This window comes from Thalassophryne amazonica, chromosome 8 (assembly GCF_902500255.1).
Source record: "Thalassophryne amazonica chromosome 8, fThaAma1.1, whole genome shotgun sequence".
NCBI classification, from domain to species: domain Eukaryota; kingdom Metazoa; phylum Chordata; class Actinopteri; order Batrachoidiformes; family Batrachoididae; genus Thalassophryne; species Thalassophryne amazonica.
This window is the reverse complement of record NC_047110.1, coordinates 26190804-26210015: the sequence shown is the minus strand read 5'-3', so window position 1 is coordinate 26210015 and position 19212 is coordinate 26190804. Positions and strand designations below refer to the sequence as shown.

Sequence of the window (19212 nt, the reverse complement as noted above, 5' to 3'; positions counted from 1 at the left end):
CAAAAACATCTCTGGGTGTTGTTACAGTGGTCTGAATTTAGCAGTGCTTGCCACATTTGGAAACCTGACTGAACATTGTCCTTGGCTCTCTCCAGTCTGTTGGCTCTTACTGTTGCCTGGTCCAACCTCAGTTGCTGGCTAGGTGGCCACTGCAGTAAATTGGCCACCCACCTGGGAGGTGGCTCTCTTGAGTGCCCTGCATGTGCAGATAGGCCATTCCATGTCAAATCCATCAAGAATTTGTTGACAATTCAGAATTTTCTATAGATTTGTGAGATGATTGGGATTCATGAGCAGAACTGTCATATTTTTGCTCATGTCCTCTTAATTAATGAGATGCACGCTACCAAATGTAATTAAGCTAATTTTGCGCACCATTGTGAATTTAAATGCCTATACAACCCCTGGCAAAAAATTATGGAATCACTGGCCTCGGAGGATGTTCATTCAGTTGTTTAATTTTGAAGAAAAAAAGCAGATCACAGACATGGCACAAAACTAAAGTCATTTCAAATGGCAACTTTCTGGCTTTAAGAAACACTATAAGAAATCAGGAAGAAAAAAGTTGTGGCAGTCAGTAACGGTTACTTTTTTAGACCAAGCAGAGGGAAAAAAATATGGAATCACTCAATTCTGAGGAAAAAATTATGGAATCATGAAAACAAAAGAATGCTCCAACACATCACTAGTATTTTGTTGCACCACCTCTGGCTTTTATAACAGCTTGCAGTCTCTGAGGCATGGACTTAATGAGTGACAAACAGTACTCTTCATCAATCTGGCTCCAACTTTCTCTGATTGCTGTTGCCAGATCAGCTTTGCAGGTTGGAGCCTTGTCATGGACCATTTTCTTCAACTTCCACCAAAGACTTTCAATTGGATTAAGATCCGGACTATTTGCAGGCCATGACATTGACCCTATGTGTCTTTTTGCAAGGAATGTTTTCACAGTTTTTGCTCTATGGCAAGATGCATTATCATCTTGAAAAATGATTTCATATCATATCCCCATATCATCAATGACTGTGGAAATCTACATGTTCTCTTCAGGCAGTCATCTTTATAAATCTCACTGGAACGGCACCAAACAAAAGTTCCAGCATCATCACCTTGCCCAATGCAGATTCGAGATTCATCACTGAATATGACTTTCATCCAGTCATCCACAGTCCACGATTGCTTTTCCTTAGCCATTGTAACCTTGTTTTTTTCTGTTTAGGTGTTAATGATGGCTTTCGTTTAGCTTTTCTGTATGTAAATCCCATTTCCTTTAGGCGGTTTCTTACAGTTCGGTCACAGACGTTGACTCCAGTTTCCTCCCATTCGTTCCTCATTTGTTTTGTTGTGCATTTTCGATTTTTGAGACATATTGCTTTAAGTTTTCTGTCTTGACGCTTTGATGTCTTCCTTGGTCTACCAGTATGTTTGCCTTTAACAACCTTCCCATGTTGTTTGTATTTGGTCCAGAGTTTAGACACAGCTGACTGTGAACAACCAACATCTTTTGCAACATTGCGTGATGATTTACCCTCTTTTAAGAGTTTGATAATCCTCTCCTTTGTTTCAATTGACATCTCTCATGTTGGAGCCATGATTCATGTCAGTCCACTTGGTGCAACAGCTCTCCAAGGTGTGATCACTCCTTTTTAGATGCAGACTAACGAGCAGATCTGATTTGATGCAGGTGTTAGTTTTGGGGATGAAAATTTACAGGATGATTCCATAATTTATTCCTCAGAATTGAGTGAGTCCATATTTTTTTCCCTCTGCTTGGTCTAAAAAGTAACCGTTACTGACTGCCACAATTTTTTTTCTTGATTTCTTATAATGTTTCTTAAAGCCAGAAAGTTGCCATTTGAAATGACTTTAGTTTTGTGTCATGTCTGTGATATGCTTTTTTCTACAAAATTAAACAACTGAATGAACATCCTCCGAGGCTGGTGATTCCATAATTTTTGCCAGGGCTTGTATTTCAGGAGATATAGCAGATACAGAGCTAGTTGTGGTGTCATTTTAAAGCTGTACAAATCTCTATTTTCCTTTTCACTTTGGTGTCAAAAGAAATTACACATTATAATGCTTTGCATTTACTGCTAGCGATCAATTTCTGTTGATTCCAGGATGTAAATTAAAGAAATCATTGAGCACGTGCTAGTAAAAGTAGTTAAGATACAGTGCTGTCCAAAAGTATTGGAACACTTGGCATTTCGCACATTTGAGGTGATGGTCTAGTGGTTAAGGCGTTGGTTCTTCAGACCAGAAGATCCTTGGTTCAAAGCCCAGTCTGACTGGAAAATCACTAAGGGTCCTTGGGCAAGGTCTTTAATCCCCTAGTTGCTCCTGGTGTGTAGTGGGCGCCTTATATGGGAGCACCCTCACATCGGGGTGAATGTGAGGCATTTATGTGTAAAGCGCTTTGAGCATCTGATGCAGATGGAAAAGCGCTATACGAGTATAAATACACTCCATTTATTTCCATTTCAATTTGTTTATGTCATTTCAAATACAAAAACTAATCCAGGGGCAATATAAAAAATTCTAAAATGATCTTCCTTAAACTCAAACTGAAAGCAAATCTCTACAATTTGATAGGATTTAATTAAAAATACAAAAGCCAAGATGATAGGTTGCATAAGTAATGGAACACTTTGGTATAATACCTGCAAATAATCAGTTTTATTGCCAGTTTTCTTCAGACAAGTCAGGAAAATAAATACATGAACATTTCCAAGTCACTGAATACGTCTTGGACTTTATTTACAACAATGATGAAAAAATACAAACAGTATGGCACTCTGGTAAATCTGTATGAAGTGACTGTGCAAGAAGGAGAGGAGTGAGGAAAGCCACCAAGACACGCAGACTGAGCCTGATTTACTGTATTTGAAATGGCACAAACAAATTAAAATGTGTGAAATACCACGGGGCCCAATACCTTTGGAGGGCACTATATGTTAATAATGGTGATTTTCTAGTGAACATGATGCATATATTTGCCTATACCTCAGAGGCTGTCAGAGTGTCCATCACATTTTCAGGGAACATTGTTGAGACATAAGCTAACTTTGACTGGAATTTGAAAAAAAAAAAAGAAATATACATATTGTAGGGGTTCACATTTGAATAATTCAGTTTGTTGAGACTTTCTTCTGATTGGAGAGACTTTAGAGAGCTTAAAGAAAAGACATCAAAACCAACTCGCTAGCTTAGATATGAATATTTAATGAGCTGTCTCAGAGAAAATCATGCAGAAAAAGAAGTTGGCTGGAAGACCATCACCGATTTCCATGAAAATTTCCAGAAGTGAAGAACAATCATAAAAACTTGGACCCATGGCATTTTTTCACCCCATAAAATGTTCTGAACAACTTTAGACAGTTTTTAAAATGATACACTTGTGGCCATGCTTGCCGTCTCTACACTGAAATATAGAGTAAAAAAAAAAAAAAAAAAAGCCGATTTTGAAAGTGAATGTTCTCAATTCTCGGTGCCTGTATTGCTATTCCCTGGGTATCAGAATTTAGGAAATATATTTTCTAAATGTTTTTAGTGTCTGTAGCGTGGCATATTGCAGCATAAATTAGCAAAGTGGCCTTTTCTGATGGAATGTCAAATTCCCTAGTTACTGTCTTTAATGAGCTGCCTCAGAGAAAAGCATGCAGGGGTGGCTGGATGGCCGACTCTAATTTTCATGAAATTTTCACCATATACCCTTCAAGTAGATTGATTAAGAATGGCAAAGTCAGTTTTTCCATCAAGCAAAATTTTACTTGAATTTTTGTCAGTTCAAAATTTGATGTCAAAATGGCCTCAGATTGTGTTACATTAAAAAAATATAGTAAAAATGGCCAGCGTTGACATATCCATTCTCAGTTCTCGATGGGTTGATAGAAAAAGTGAGCGTGATTCCTGATACGGCGTGCCAGTGACCTTCAAAAACCACTGTTCGTTCTGTGGCATATTTCCTTATATTTCTGTAATTGACACTTTTTGAATCCTATAGGTGAGCACTTTCAGGGTCAAATCTGGGTGAGCGGGAAATTTGACATTCCTCATAAATCAGTCAATTTTCTGCTTATTTCAGCAAATCAAATGTGCTTTCCTATGTTTTCCAGTGTGCAGAATCAATTTATATGGTTATATTGGTGATTAGAGGTCAAGGTCATTGATACAGGTCAAGGTCATTCTCAAATTTTACAATTTTTCACATATGTTTTGTGCTTAACAGGACATTTTAGCACCTGAAATGATACAATTTAGTTTATGACTACATCAATTGATAGACCACATTGTTAGCATAAAGTTAAGTGCTAACATGCACAGTTTTAAGTATCTTTGCATTCCGTGAGGTTATCAAATTGAACATTTTAAATGCACAAGAAGTGGATGAAAAACTTTTGTTAAATTTTTTTATACTATGCCAGACTACGTGCCAGTGCAGGGATCAAAATTGTTCAAGTGTCAAGGTCGTGCATGCAAGTCAAGGGGTGGTGTGAAGCCCTGTGGTGGTAGTGAGAGGCGCACAATCATAATCCCACAGATGGTAGCTTCGCACCATTGGCTCCTCAGCCAAGCACATACACCAAATTGTGAAGAAAATCACATTTTGCGTGACCTGCGTTCACATTTCGGGAGATATTTCTTCAGTATTCACGTTTTGCAATTCACGATTTGCAGCTGATTCACCCCTCACACACACACACACACACACACACACACACACACACACACACACACACACACACACACACACACACACACACACACACACACACACACACACACACACACACATTCTATCATTTTCTTGGGAGCTTACCTTGTGTTTGCTCTCTTCACTTATGTAAGTAGTACTCTGTTGAAGAGGCAACAGCATAGTTCTGCTGGGCCTCTCCTCTTCATTCAGCAGTGAATCTGATTGTTGAAGCCCTGAAGTCACAAATGATTGTCAGTGAAACTGTCTTAGTTTCTAGTTGTAAGGTTTTACTAGCGTGTTGCCCGTGGGCATCCACAGGCTCTAGATTGGGTAGTGTTTATAAAATAGATAGCTAACATTTTTCAAGGGTAATAAATTATGCAGTTTCGATAATGAGTTGGAATGGTGTGTGAATCCAGAACGTTTTTAGAACCTTAGACCTCAACAATTTTTTGAGGAAGAACTCAACCCTTTTATTTCCTGTTAATTACGTAATTTTTTAAAATGTTAATTTACTGTCTTAATGTATTTAAGAATTGTTTAGGTTCTTGTTATTATATATATATATACACATATATATATATACACACACACACATACATACATGCACACACACTATTATTATTATCATTATTATTTTGTCATTTGTTTTTAAATAGACCACAATGGAAATAAGTCAGTTTCTTGTGTCATTCACTTTCTTGTGTCATCCATGTATTTTTAACATATTTACAATTACATTATGTACTCACACTGAACTTACTAAGTAAAGTAACGCATGTGCGCTTTTATTATATAGATATTTACTGCCCCCTGCTGGAATGGCGTTGAGTCCAGAATGTAAATAACAATGTCCATTGTTCGGTGTTGTTAGCTAATATTTGTAGTTTTTCTAAAAATATTAGTCTTATCAACGTTCCATTTTGGCGTTGTTCACCCTTGACCAAAAATAATAAACGGCAAATGTTAGCTGTCCCCAAATTGTCCATAGTCAAAATTGCATGCACGCTTTTATTTTTACACACCCACAAACAGAGATGGTGGCGGAAGACATCAAACGCACTATCCTTCTCACTCATGGAAATAACAATAAACTAAACTGACTAAACCAACTGAACTACAAAACCACAATAAATCAGCAACAGTAACATGAACCACAAAAACACTTAAAACCCCAAAACCCTGAACTTCCATGGTGCATTGCAGCACAATATCCCTTGTTCATTGTTCTTAGAAATCACATATTTCTCCAAAAATATTAGTCCTATCAACTTTCCATTTTCGCAATGTTCATCCTTGCCCCAAAATACATAAGCACACCATATGGCAAATGTCAGCAAATGTCACACGCATATACGCACACAGAGGCCACTTGGCTATTAGAATATACAGTAGTGTTCAGAATAATACAACCCCTGGCAATAATTATGGAATCACCAGCCTCGGAGGATGTTTATTCAGTTGTTTAATTTTGTAGAAAAAAAGCAGATCACAGACATGACACAAAACTAAAGTAAATTCAAATGGCAACTTCCTGGCTTTAAGAAACACTATAAGAAATCAAGAAAAAAAAATTGTGGAGGGTCAGTAACGGTTACTTTTTAGACCAAGCAGAGGGAAAAAAATATGGACTCACTCAATTCTGAGGAATAAATTATGGAATCACCCTGTAAATGTTGGGAAGGTGTCGTAGCACGGACCCACAACAGCGGGCGCAAATGAACGGACAATGAATAAGCCAAAAAGGTAACAATTTAATGTTGCGATAATACACAACGAAACGTACAGTAATCTGCACAGTCAATTTAACACCAGGTGACGTGTGGGCAGGCTCGAAGATAGAAGACCCCCGATGAGAGAGAAGCTGCGTCCCACACGGCTTCCACCACCAACGGCCTGAAGAACACCGGAGCCGCCAAGTCCCGAGTCCCCAGGTGGCCTCTGTCTTCGGCTGTCGACCCTGGTACTGCTGGCAGAAAGCAGAAATATGATGAGTGAGTGTGAGTCCGCACACTCAGTAAATCCACAGTTAACGAGGGAGGAAGCGCCTCCACCTCCAAGCACACACTCGTGCAGCTCCTGTTTGAGCACTTATCTGGGTGGGAGGTATTGCGAAGCCGTCGCTGAACACCTCAAACGCCACCTCCACAGACGAGTCTCACCGACAGGAAAACGGCTGCAAAGAAGAGTTTAGACAGATATACAGTCTTAAGTTCACAGAGAAATTACCTTGGTAATGGTAGTCGATTTCTCGGCGGGGAGGTGGAGTTGCAGTCCGGCTTTTATGGTGGTGATGATGAACGAGTGACAGCTGGTGCAGAGGATGAGTGACAGCTGTCACTTCTTCTGGGTCTGGCGCCCTCTCGTGCTTGGAGCCCGCACTCCAAGCAGGGCGCCCTCTGGTGGTGGTGGGCCAGCAGTACCTCCTCTTCAGCGGCCCACACAACAGTAAATTTTCATCCCCAAAACTAACACCTGCATCAAATCAGATCTGCTCGTTAGTCTGCATCTAAAAAAGAGTGATCACACCTTGGAGAGCTGTTGCACCAAGTGGACTGACATGAATCATGGCTCCAACACGAGAGATGTCAATTGAAACAAAGGAGAGGATTATCAAACTCTTAAAAGAGGGTAAATCATCACGCAATGTTGCAAAAGATGTTGGTTGTTCACAGTCAGCTGTGTCGAAACTCTGGACCAAATACAAACAACATGGGAAGGTTGTTAAAGGCAAACATACTGGTAGACCAAGGAAGACATCAAAGTGTCAAGACAGAAAACTTAAAGCAATATGTCTCAAAAATCAAAAATGCACAACAAAACAAATGACGAACGAATGGGAGGAAACTGGAGTCAACGTCTGTGACCGAACTGTAAGAAACCGCCTAAAGGAAATGGGATTTACATACAGAAAAGCTAAACGAAAGCCATCATTAACACCTAAACAGAAAAAACAAGGTTATAATGGGCTAAGGAAAAGCCATCGTGGACTGTGGATGACTGAATGAAAGTCATATTCAGTGATGAATCTCGAATCTGCATTGGGCAAGGTGATGATTCTGGAACTTTTGTTTGGTGCCGTTCCAATGAGATTTATAAAGATGACTGCCTGAAGAGAACATGTAAATTTCCACAGTCATTGATGATATGGGGCTGCATGTCAGGTAAAGGCACTGGGGAGATGGCTGTCATTACATCATCAATAAATGCACCATTTTACGTTGATATTTTACACACTTTTCTTATCCCATCAATTGAAAGGATGTTTGGGGATGATGAAATCATTTTTCAAGATGATAATGCATCTTGCCATAGAGCAAAAACTGTGAAAACATTCCTTGCAAAAAGACACAGAGTCAATGTCATGGCCTGCAAATAGTCCGGATCTTAATCCAATTGAAAGTCTTTGGTGGAAGTTGATGAAAATGGTCCATGACAAGGCTCCAACCTGCAAAGCTGATCTGGCAACAGCAATCAGAGAAAGTTGGAGCCAGACTGATGAAGAGTACTGTTTGTCACTCATTAAGTCCATGCTTCAGAGACTGCAAGCTGTTATAAAAGCCAGAGGTGGTGCAACAAAATACTAGTGATGTGTTGGAGCGTTCTTTTGTTTTTCATGATTCCATCATTTTTTCCTCAGAATTAAGTGAGTCCATATTTTTTCCCTCTGCTTGGTCTAAAAAAGTAACTGTTACTGACTGCCACAATTTTTTTTCCTGATTTCTTATAGTGTTTCTTAAAGCCAGAAAGTTGCCATTTGAAATGACTTTAGTTTTGTGTCATGTCTGTGATCTGCTTTTTTTCTACAAAATTAAACAACTGATTGAACATCCTCCGAGGCTGGTGATTCCATAATTTTTGCCAGGGGTTGTAGTAGTGCTATGTGACTCGAAAGATTAATCCAGGTTTTGAGTATATTTCTTATTGTTACATAGGAAACAAGGTACCAGTAGATTCAGTAGATTCTCACAAATTTTTTCATGATTTCTTCACATCTGCGAGGCATTAATTTTGTTGGTTTGGAACCAAGATTTTGCTAATTTACTAGTGTGCTTAGGGTCATTATCTTGTCGAAACACCCATTTCAAGCGCATGTTTTTGCAGGGCATCCTCTTCAGCATAAAGCAACATGACCTCTTCAAGTATTCTGACATATCCAAACTGATCCATGATACCTGGTATGCGATATATAGGCCCAACACCATAGTAGGAGAAACATGCCCATATCATGATGCTTGCACCACCATGCTTCACTGTCTTCACTGTGAACTGTGGCTTGAATTCAGAGTTTGGGGGTCATCTCACAAACTGTCTGCGGCCCTTGGACCCAAAAAGAACAATTTTACTCTCATCAGTCCATAAAATATTCCTCCAATTCTCTTTAGGCCAGTTGATGTGTTCTTTGGCAAATTGTAACCTCTTCTGCACGTCTTTTATTTAACAGAGGGACTTTGCGGGGGATTCTTGCAAATAAATTATCTTCACAAAGGCGTCTTCTGTCACAGCACTTACAGATAACTCCAGACTGTCTATGATCATCCTGGAGCAAATCAATGGGTGAGCCTTTGCCATTCTGGTTATTCTTCTATCCATTTTGATGGTTGTTTTCCGTTTTCTTCCATGCGTCTGTTTTTTTTTTTGTCCATTTTAAAGCACTGGAGATCATTGTAGATGAACAACCTATAATTTTTTGCACCTGCATATAAGTTTTCCCCTCTCCAATCAACTTTTTAATCTAACTACACTGTTCTTCTGAACAATGTCTTGAACGTCCCATTTTCCTCAGGCTTTCAAAGAGAAAAACATGTTCAACAGGTGCTGGCTTCATCCTTAAATAGAGGACACCTGATTCACACCTGTTTCTTCCATAAAATTGACAAACTCACTGACTGAATGCCACACTACTACTATTGTGAACACCCCCTTTTCTACTTTTTTTACTAATAGCCCAATTTCATAGCCTTAAGAGTGTGCATATCATGAATGCTTGGTCTTGTTGGATTTGTGAGAATCTACTGAATCTACTGGTACCGTGTTTCCCATGTAACAATAATAAATATACTCAAAACCTGGATTAATCTTTTAGTCACATAGCACTACTATTATTCTGAACAGTACTGTAGATGCAAACAGTGCTTACAAATACAAAGCAACATGGATACCAGACATTACCAGTAAAGTTTTGCAAGAAAGAGTTTAAAGTGACATACATGGGAATAAAAAGCAGAGCATCCTGAGATGGAATGTACTTCATAATTAACATTTTGCATTGGAACTTCATTTTGTGGGGATTATTTTTGACTACCCTGTTTTCAACTGTGCAAAAAACCCCTCCTCCGCTCACACCTAATCAGCATTGTCTGAGCAATGTTAACAACAACAAAATCAACCACTGTACAGCCCAAATGCTGCCCTGTGTTAACTGCAATTATCCATTTTTTAAGATTACTACCCAACCTATGAACATCCTGATACCTGTGCAAAAACTGATGAATTATCCTTATCCTTGATATAACTGGATGTAACAGACAAATATGGTAAACAGTGGGAGGGGACTTGAACAATATAATGTTTAATTTCAATCTGACTGTAAATTTTTAAAATCAAGGGGTCAAGAATGTGTATCTTTCGAATACACATCAACTTTGGCTGCCTTGATAGATGTTAAAAGAGCTCACACAGAACAGAGAATGTGTAAGTCCATACAGCACGTAAAATAACTATTGAACATGTCACCATTTTTCTCAGTAAATACATCCTTAAAGGTCCTACCGGCATGAAATTTTATCAGATGTTGTAACAACCCAAGTAATCCATGAATGCAAAGAAACCAAAACAACTAAGTACGAAATTAAATTATGTGTAATAAAGTGGAATGACACAGGGACAAAGTATTGAACACGCTTACTGAAATTTATTTAATACTTCAGACAAAACCCTTTGTTGGTAATGACAGCTTCAAGACACCTTCTGTATGGAGAAACTAGTCACATGCATTGCTCACAGACCTGTTCATTTGTTTTTAAGAAGCCTCCTATTTTGCACTCTTTACCTGTATTAATAGCACCTGTTTGAACTTGAACCTGTTACCTGTATAAAAGACACCTGTCCACATACTCCATCAATCACACTTCAACCTATCCACCATGGCCAAGATCAAAGAGCTGTCTAAGGACACCAGGGATAAAACTGTAGACTTGGACAAGGCTGGGATGGACTACAGGACAACAGGCAAGCAGCTTGGTGAGAAGGCAGCAAGTGCTGGTGCAATTATTAGAAAATGGAAGAAACACAAGATGACTGCCAATCTCCCTCAGTCTGGGATTCCATGCAGGATCTCACTTCGTGGGGTAAGGATGATTGTGAGAAAGCTCAGAACTACACAGGAGGACCTGGTCAATGACCTGAAGAGAGCTGGGACCACAGTCACAAAGATTACATTAGTAAAGCACGACGCCATCGACGATGGATTTTAAACCATTGAACACGCTTACTGAATTTTATTTAATACTTCAGACAAAACCCTTTGTTTGTAATGACAGCTTCAAGACACCTTCTGTATAGAGAAACTAGTCACATGCATTGCTCAGGTCTGATTTTGTCTCATTTTTCCACACAGACAAATCTTGAAATCTTCAAGTCTTCAAATCTTGAAGGTTCTGTGGACCTCTTCTATGAACTCTGATCTTTAGATCAGGTGAATGACTGGGCCATTCTAGCAGCTTTAATTTCACTCTCTGAAACTAACTGAGTTTCCTTGGCTGTGTGTTTGGGATCACTGTCTTACTGAAATGTCCACCCTCATCATCCTGGTAGATGGCAATCAGAATGACTTGGTACATTTTTCTATTCATCCTTCTTTCATTTACGTGATGTTTGCCAGTACTGGAGGCTGACAAACAGCCCCACACCATGATGTTCCCACCTCTAAACTTCACTGTTGGCGTGGTGTTTTTGGGGTGATGTGCAATGCCATTTATGGTGTGTATTATGGCACCCAAAAAGTTCAAGTTTGGTCTCATCTAACCAGACTATATTCTCACAGAATTTCACAGGCTTGTCAAAATGTTGTGCAGGAAATTTTAAACAACCTTCAACATGATTTTTCTTGCTCAGGTGTGATTTTGGAGGTGGTGATGACCTAGTGGTTAAGCGCTGGGCTTCAGACCAGAGGATCCTTGGTTCAAAACCCAGCCAGACCGGAAAATTGCTAAGCACCCTTGGGCAAGGTCCTTAATCTATGAGTGGGTCTGTCTGAATGGATGATTGTGAGGCATAACTGTAAAGCATTTTGAGCTTCTGATGTAGATGGAAAAGCTATTAAATGCAGTCCATTTACCGTTCTTCAGCAATGGAGTCTTGTGTGGTGAGTGTGCATACAGGCCATGGCGGTTGAGTGCATTACTCATTGTTTCTTGGAAACAACTGTTCACTTGTTCCCCACAAGTGGTCTTTGCTTCTATCAAACATGAGATGTTTCTTGTGTGACACCTTGATAATGAGACACCTTTTTACAGGCCATCAGTTGGGACTGAACTAGTTGATATTCATTTGTACTGAGAAGGGCAGAATGTTTTCTAATTACTGATAGATTTCAGATGGTGTTTTGGCTTTCCATGCCTTTTTTTCACATCCATTTCTTCATGAGTTCAATACTTATGTCATTTCACAATATTACACTAAGTTCTACAGTTAGGCTTATTCTTTTCTCTGATAAAAGTATCTGGAGAACAGAAACAGCAAGGGATACAAAACAACAAAACTTAACAAGTAGGGTCCAAAATCCCACCGCTACTCAGATAAAAAGAATGACCATCATTGTCCTCATGACGGTGCTACAATAACCACTTTTACGCTTTGGCTAATAACTTCTGAACCATGAATCATACAATCAAACTTCTTGTTTTGTTGGATTCGTCATGTCGTTCTGCATCTGAATAGGCCACATCCATTCGTACCTTGATAGTTTTTTCGCTACTCCTCCAACAATTTTTGTTAAATCATAAAATTTGTCACATGTCATGTTTGGACCGAGCAACAAAAAAGTTAGCACATGGATTTTTTTTGGCGTTTTTTTTTTCGTTTTTTGATGCCATTTGTGAGTAGGCGTGGCCTAACTCACTAAATGAGGTTTAGCTCATGAAGGAATGGTGCACGGTGACTTAGTGGTTAGCACTAAATTGTCTCCACAGCAAGGTCATGGGTTCGATTCCCACCTGTGGCCTTCTGTGTGGAGTTTGTGTGTTCGCCCCGTGTTTATGTGGGTTCTCTCTGGGTGCTCCAGCTTCCTCCCACATCTAAAGACATGCAGGTTAGGTGGACTGGAAACTTTAAATTGTCCATAGGTGTGTGTGCAGGTGTGAATGTGTTTGTGTGTCTGTATGTGGGCCTGCAACAGACTGGTGTCCTTTGTGGGGTGAACCCCACCTTGCGCTCCAACCCCCCACGTCCCTTCTTTGGACTAAGCAGTTGAAGATGAGTGTGTGAGGAATTACTCTTTTGATGTCAAACTTGGGGGACATCATGAGTATGGCCTTCTTAAAATATTGATACTGACCAAAAGGGGGACTACAACCACTGCAATGGACTTTTGCCAATAACTACTAAACCCTATACCTTGCATTTCTGGCTCTTTTTTTCTTATTTTCCTTGAGCTCAGGTGCATCAAGGCATGTTGGCCTGCCTACATCCATTTTGTACCTTGGTGGCCATTTTGATTTATTCCTACTCTTTGCAAAATATTTATTGCTTAGACCATTTATTAATTAATGAAACTTCTCAGAAATCTTCCCCAAGGCACCCACTGCTTGTGGAAATAAATATACACTTACAAACCGCATGGTGGCGCTATTATAACCACATTTACCTTTTGGGTCATTATTGCTGAACCATAATGCATAGAATAAAACTTTTTGGACATATACAATGTGGGAAATAAGTATTTGATCCACTGTCAATTTTGCAGGTTTTCCCACCTACAAAGAATGGAGAGGTCTGTAATTTTTATCGTAGGTACACTTCAACTGTGAGAAACAGAACCTAAAAAAAAAAAAAAAAAAAAAAAAAAAATCCAGAAAATCACATTGTATGATTTTTAAATAATTAATTTGCATTTTATTGCATGAAATAAGTATTTGATCCCCTACCAACCAGCAAGAATTCTGGATCTCACCAGACCTTTAATTTTTCTTTAAGAAGCCCTCTTATTCTGCACTCTTTACCTGTATTAACTGACCTGTTTGAACTCGTTACCTGTATAAAAGACACCTATCCACACACTCAATTAGTCACCCTCCAACCTATCCACCATGACCAAGACCAAATAGCTGTTTAAGGACAACAGGGACAAAACTGTAGACCTGCACAAGGCTGGGACAGACTACAGGACAATAGGCAAGCAGCTTGGTGAGAAGGCAGCAAGTGTTGGCGCAATTATTAGAAAATGGAAGCAACACAAGATGACTGTCAATCTCCCTCGGTCTGGGATTCCATGCAAGATCTCACTTTGTGGGGTAAGGATGATTCTGAGAAAGCTCAGAACTACACAGGAGGACCTGGTCAATGACCTGAAGAGAGCTGGGACCACAGTCACAAAGATTACATTAGTAACACACAACACCATTATGGTTTAACATTCTGCAGGGCAACAAGATCCCCCTGCTCAAGCCAGCACATGTCCAGGCCCGTTTGAAGTTCACCAGTGACTATCTGGATGATCCAAAGGTGGCATGGGAGAAGGTCATGTGGTCAGATGACACCAGAATAGAGCTTTTTGGTATCAACGCCACTCACTGTGTTTGGAGGATGAGAATAAGAAAACTGTCCCAACCGTGAAGCATGGGGGTGGAAACATCATACTCTGGGGGTGCTCTTCTGCAAAGGGGACAGGACAACTGCACCGTATTGAAGGGAGAATGGATGGGGTCATGCATCACAAGATTTTGGCAAACAACCTCCTTCCCTCAGTAAGAGCATTGAAGATGGTCATGGCTGTGTCTTCCAGCATGACAATGACCCCAAACACACAGCCAGAGCAATTAAGGGGGAGCTCCGTAAGAAGCATTTCAAGGTCCTGGAGTGGCCTGGCCAGTCTCCAGACCTGAACTCAATAGAAAATCTTGGAGGGAGCTGAAACTCCAAATCTAAAAGATCTGGAGAAGCTCTGTATGGAGGAGTGGACCAAAATCCCTGCTGCAGTGTGTGAAAACTTGGTCAAGAAGTACAGGAAACGTCTGACCTCGGTAATGACAGACAAATGTTTCTGTACCATTTGTTAAGGTCTGTTTTTTCTAGGGGATCAAATACTTATTTCATGCAATAAAATGCAAATGAATTATTTAAAAATCATACGTGATTTTGTTTTTAGATTCTGTCTCTCACAGTTGAAGTGTACATACAATAAAACTTACAGACCTCTCCATTCTTTGTAGGTGGGAAAACTTGCAAAACTGATAAATACTTAGTTCCCCCACTGTAAATTCTTCTGAGTACTGTACAGTTAACAACACTGCCCATGCCCACTCTTGCCTGGAACATTTCCCACCATTTTGAATAATGTGTAAAAGTGTTTTTCGCTCCTCCTCCCACATTTTTTGTTCAATCTTCATAAATTTTTGTCCATACCATGTGTGGACCGAGCCGCAGAAAAATTAGTCCATGGATTTTGGCTTTTTCTTTCCGTTGTTCTGCTATTGGCTGCCAAAGATGAGTGTGTGGGGCGTAATACACTAAATGTGCTTTAGCTCATGATGGAACAACTCTTTTGAAGTCAAACTTAGGGTACATGATTAGCATGACATTCTACAAAACCTGATAGTTTATGCAACCTCATGGGGGTGCTAAAACCACCACAATAGACTTTTAGCAGCAGCTACTGAACCCTGCATCTTACTATCGTTGTTATTTTTCCTGGTGTTTCTTGTGCTCAAATGCATCTATCTATGTTGACCCCGCCTTGTACCTTGGCTATCATTTTATTCCTACTTTTCACTAACACCTATATTGCTCAGACACTGTAAGTGTGACGTCAATGAAACTTATCGCATAGCTTGCCCAAGGCACCCACTACTCTCACTCACTTACTCATCTTCAACCGCTTTTCCGGGTTCGGGTCATGGGGGCAACAGCTCTAGCAGGGGACCCCTGACTTCCCTTTCTCAGGCCACAATGACCACCTCTGACTGGGGGATGCCGAGGCATTCCCAGGCCAGTGTAGAGATATAATCTCTCCACCTAGTCCTGGGTCTTCCCCGGGGTCTCCTCCCAGATGGACATGCCTGGAACACCTCCCTAGGGAGGCACCCAGGAGGCATCCTTACCAGGTGCCTGAAACACCTCAGCTGGCTCCTTTCAACGCAAAGGAGCAGCGGCTCTTCTCCAAGCTCCCCATGGATGACCGAACTTCTCACCCTATCTCTAAGGGAGACACCAGCCACCCTCTTAAGGAAGCCCATTTTGGCCACTTGTACCCGCGATCTAGTTCTTTCGGTTATGACCCAACTCTCATTACCATAGGTGAGAGTAGGAACGAAGGTTAACCAGTAGATCGAGAGCTTCACCTTTTGGCTCAGCTCCCTTTTCATCACAACAATACGGTAGCGCGAATGCAACAGCGCCCCTGCTGCACTATTTCTCCGGCCAATCTCACGGTCCATTGTCCCCTCACTCGTGAACAAGACCCTGAGGTACTTGAACTCCTTCACTTGGGGCAAGACTGTATTCCCTACCTGTATCCACTACTCATGAAAAATAAGTTAATTAATTAATTAAGATACACAGACAGGTCATCTGAGTGACAAGAGCCAGGGGAAGATTTGCCACGGCCCTTACTTGCATGTATCAAATGCGTGAACAGGGCGTGGAGCCCGACACTCACTGCTTGCGGATAGATTTTGTTTTGGTTCTTTATATGTGTGTATTACTTGGGCTGTTACCAACATCTGGTGAAAATTTCATGTCAATAGCACCTTTAGAATATATTATCCTAAGAAAAATGGTGAAGTGTTAAATACTTATTTAAACCCCGCTGTACTTAACAACGTGAGGCAAACCCCAGCCAATCCAAAAAATCAGTTGAAAGTTTCTACTAACAATCTTTCTATACAGAAACAACATAGAAATTAGATGTATTGATTTTTGTGCTTTCATTTATTGAAGCCACATTCAGCTAATTAATTAAACTAGCAGAAATACCCATTGGTTGGAATGCATAATGACAAAAGAAAATAAATGTAGGTGCAGTGACCATATTAAATTAGCCAGAAAATGAACCATTTGAAAAGGACTGTAAATAATGGTCATGGGTGCTATCATTTTTGTGCAATATTGCCATCATCTTTGAAAAGTGTTACTGCTCAGTACTCTGCTGAAGCAAGAAATAAAAACATCTTAGATCAAAATACATGTGAGATTGAAACTAGTTATATAATGTAAATGTGTATTTATTGCCTCTCAGACATCAGCATCATCATAATCACTCAAACTCAATTGTCTTAACACATTAGAGGCGTGGCTGGATTCAGTGAATGCTCATGTGGTGATCATCTTTTTTTTTTTTTGCTCGTGTATTGTCGCTGGTTGCAGTCTGCCAGAGGCTCAGGCTGGATTTGCTGTGAAGACCTGTCTTCTTTTAAGCATTTTATTTCAAATATTTGTAATATGGCTTGTTGTTTGGTTAATTCTTCTGACCAGATCATCTCAGATATGTTTTGTGCTGACATTTGCATGTGTGTTTGCTGCAGCTATTGATAGCTTCGTGACGTTAGGTCCAGTTAACCCACGATTACCATGGAAATAAGCAGGCCTTATTTTTAATGCCCACACAAAAGCAAAATCATTATAAGAACCACCACTCACCCCCCAAAATAAGACACTGAAATCAAGGCTAGCCTGTTAGCTGAAATTGTCGGGACGATGCTAACGGACTTAGCATTTGTAGCAGCTATCGGTAGCTAGAGGTCATTAGAACAAATTAATACACAATTACTGAAGAAATACATGGGTCATACTTTTTTATCCCAACACCAAAACAAAACCATTGTTAAGAACCACTGTTCAGGGTCCAAAATATGATGTAATGCACACCCAAACCGAGGTTAGCCTGTTAGCTGATCTTGTTGGTGTTTGAGTTTAATTTGTCATCCTGCTCAGATACAGTCACACCCATTCTCCTCCCCTTTACCCATATATGGGCTGTGGAGACACACACACACACACACACACACACACACACACACACACTAGGACAAATGCTATGTTATGTAAGGTGCTTTATATATAGGATAATTTAACACAACATGAGTTTTGACAATGTCTGAAAAGCGCAGTATGTGTATGTGAGCCAACCTTGAACCTTCGTGCGCATGCGTGAATTTTTTCACGCCTGTCGACTGCGTCATTTGATGGTAAGCAGCTTTTGTGTGAGGACGGGTGTTGTCTCTCATCGGATTTTCATTTCAAGGAAAATGGCGGAATGACTGGAGCAGCGCGACTGCATCAAATTTTGCCAGAAACTGGGCAACAGTCAGGTGGAAACCATTCGTAAGATTCGGACGGCTTTCGGTTACGATCCTATGGGCATCACACAGATTAAGGAGCGGTACAACCGGTTTAAAGACATCCGCACAACGGTGGAGAGCGAGCCACGCTCCGGTCGGCCATCAACATGCAGAAATGACCAGATCACCAGATGACCAGATATTTTATTGAAATTTATTTTTTATCATGGTTTTATTTATTTATGTATTATTTTATCTTATCTATTTTATTGTTATTATTGCTATTTTCCGTGTCTATGCTTTTGTTGTGCAGCACTTTGGAGACTCGGGTCTGTTTAAATGTGCTTTATAAATAAAGTGGATTGGATTGGATTGGATTAGATAATTTCCAAAGTGAACCCTGTGGTGATGCGGGACCGTCGTGTGACTATCCGAGAAATTGCGGAAGAGGTGGACATCAGCACTTTTTCGGTACATTCCACTGTGACAGAAGATTTGGCCATGAAAAGGATTGGCAGCGAAATTCTTTCCTGAAGCTTCTGACGGCAGAGCAAAAGCGCCTTTGTGTTGAAGTCTCACAGGACATGCTGGACTCCGAAAAATGATGCCCACGTCTTCCACCATTCGGAAGATTCAGACGGCTTTCGGTGGCTTTTCAGTCGTGTGACTATCCGAGAAATTGTGGAAGAGGTGGGCATGTCACAGCATGTCCTGTGAGACTTCATCACAAAGGCGCTTTTGCTCCGCCGTCAGAAGCTTCAGGAAAGAATTTCACCGCCACTCTTTTCATGGCCAAATCTTCTTTCACAGTGGGATGTACCGAAAAAGTGCTGATGTCCACCTCTTCCGCAATTTCTCGGACAGTCACACGACGGTCCCGCATCACCACAGCGTTCACTTTGGAAATGATCTGGTCATTTCAGCATGTTGATGGCCGACCGGAGCGTGGCTCGCTCTCCACCGTTGTGCGGACGTCTTTAAACCGGTTGTACCGCTCCTTAATCTGTGTGATGCCCATAG

General features: G+C 40.4%; 1 protein-coding gene across 1 annotated transcript in view; it reads right to left on the bottom strand.

Moving 5' to 3' along the window:
* The window catches only part of cep290 (centrosomal protein 290), a 113355-nt gene that overhangs the window by 78129 nt on the left and 16014 nt on the right, over window positions 1–19212 (bottom strand). Inside the window, exon 10 of the mRNA XM_034175447.1 lies at window positions 4820–4929. Coding sequence (XP_034031338.1) covers window positions 4820–4929 — 110 coding nt within the window. The remainder of the gene's footprint in view (window positions 1–4819; window positions 4930–19212) is intronic.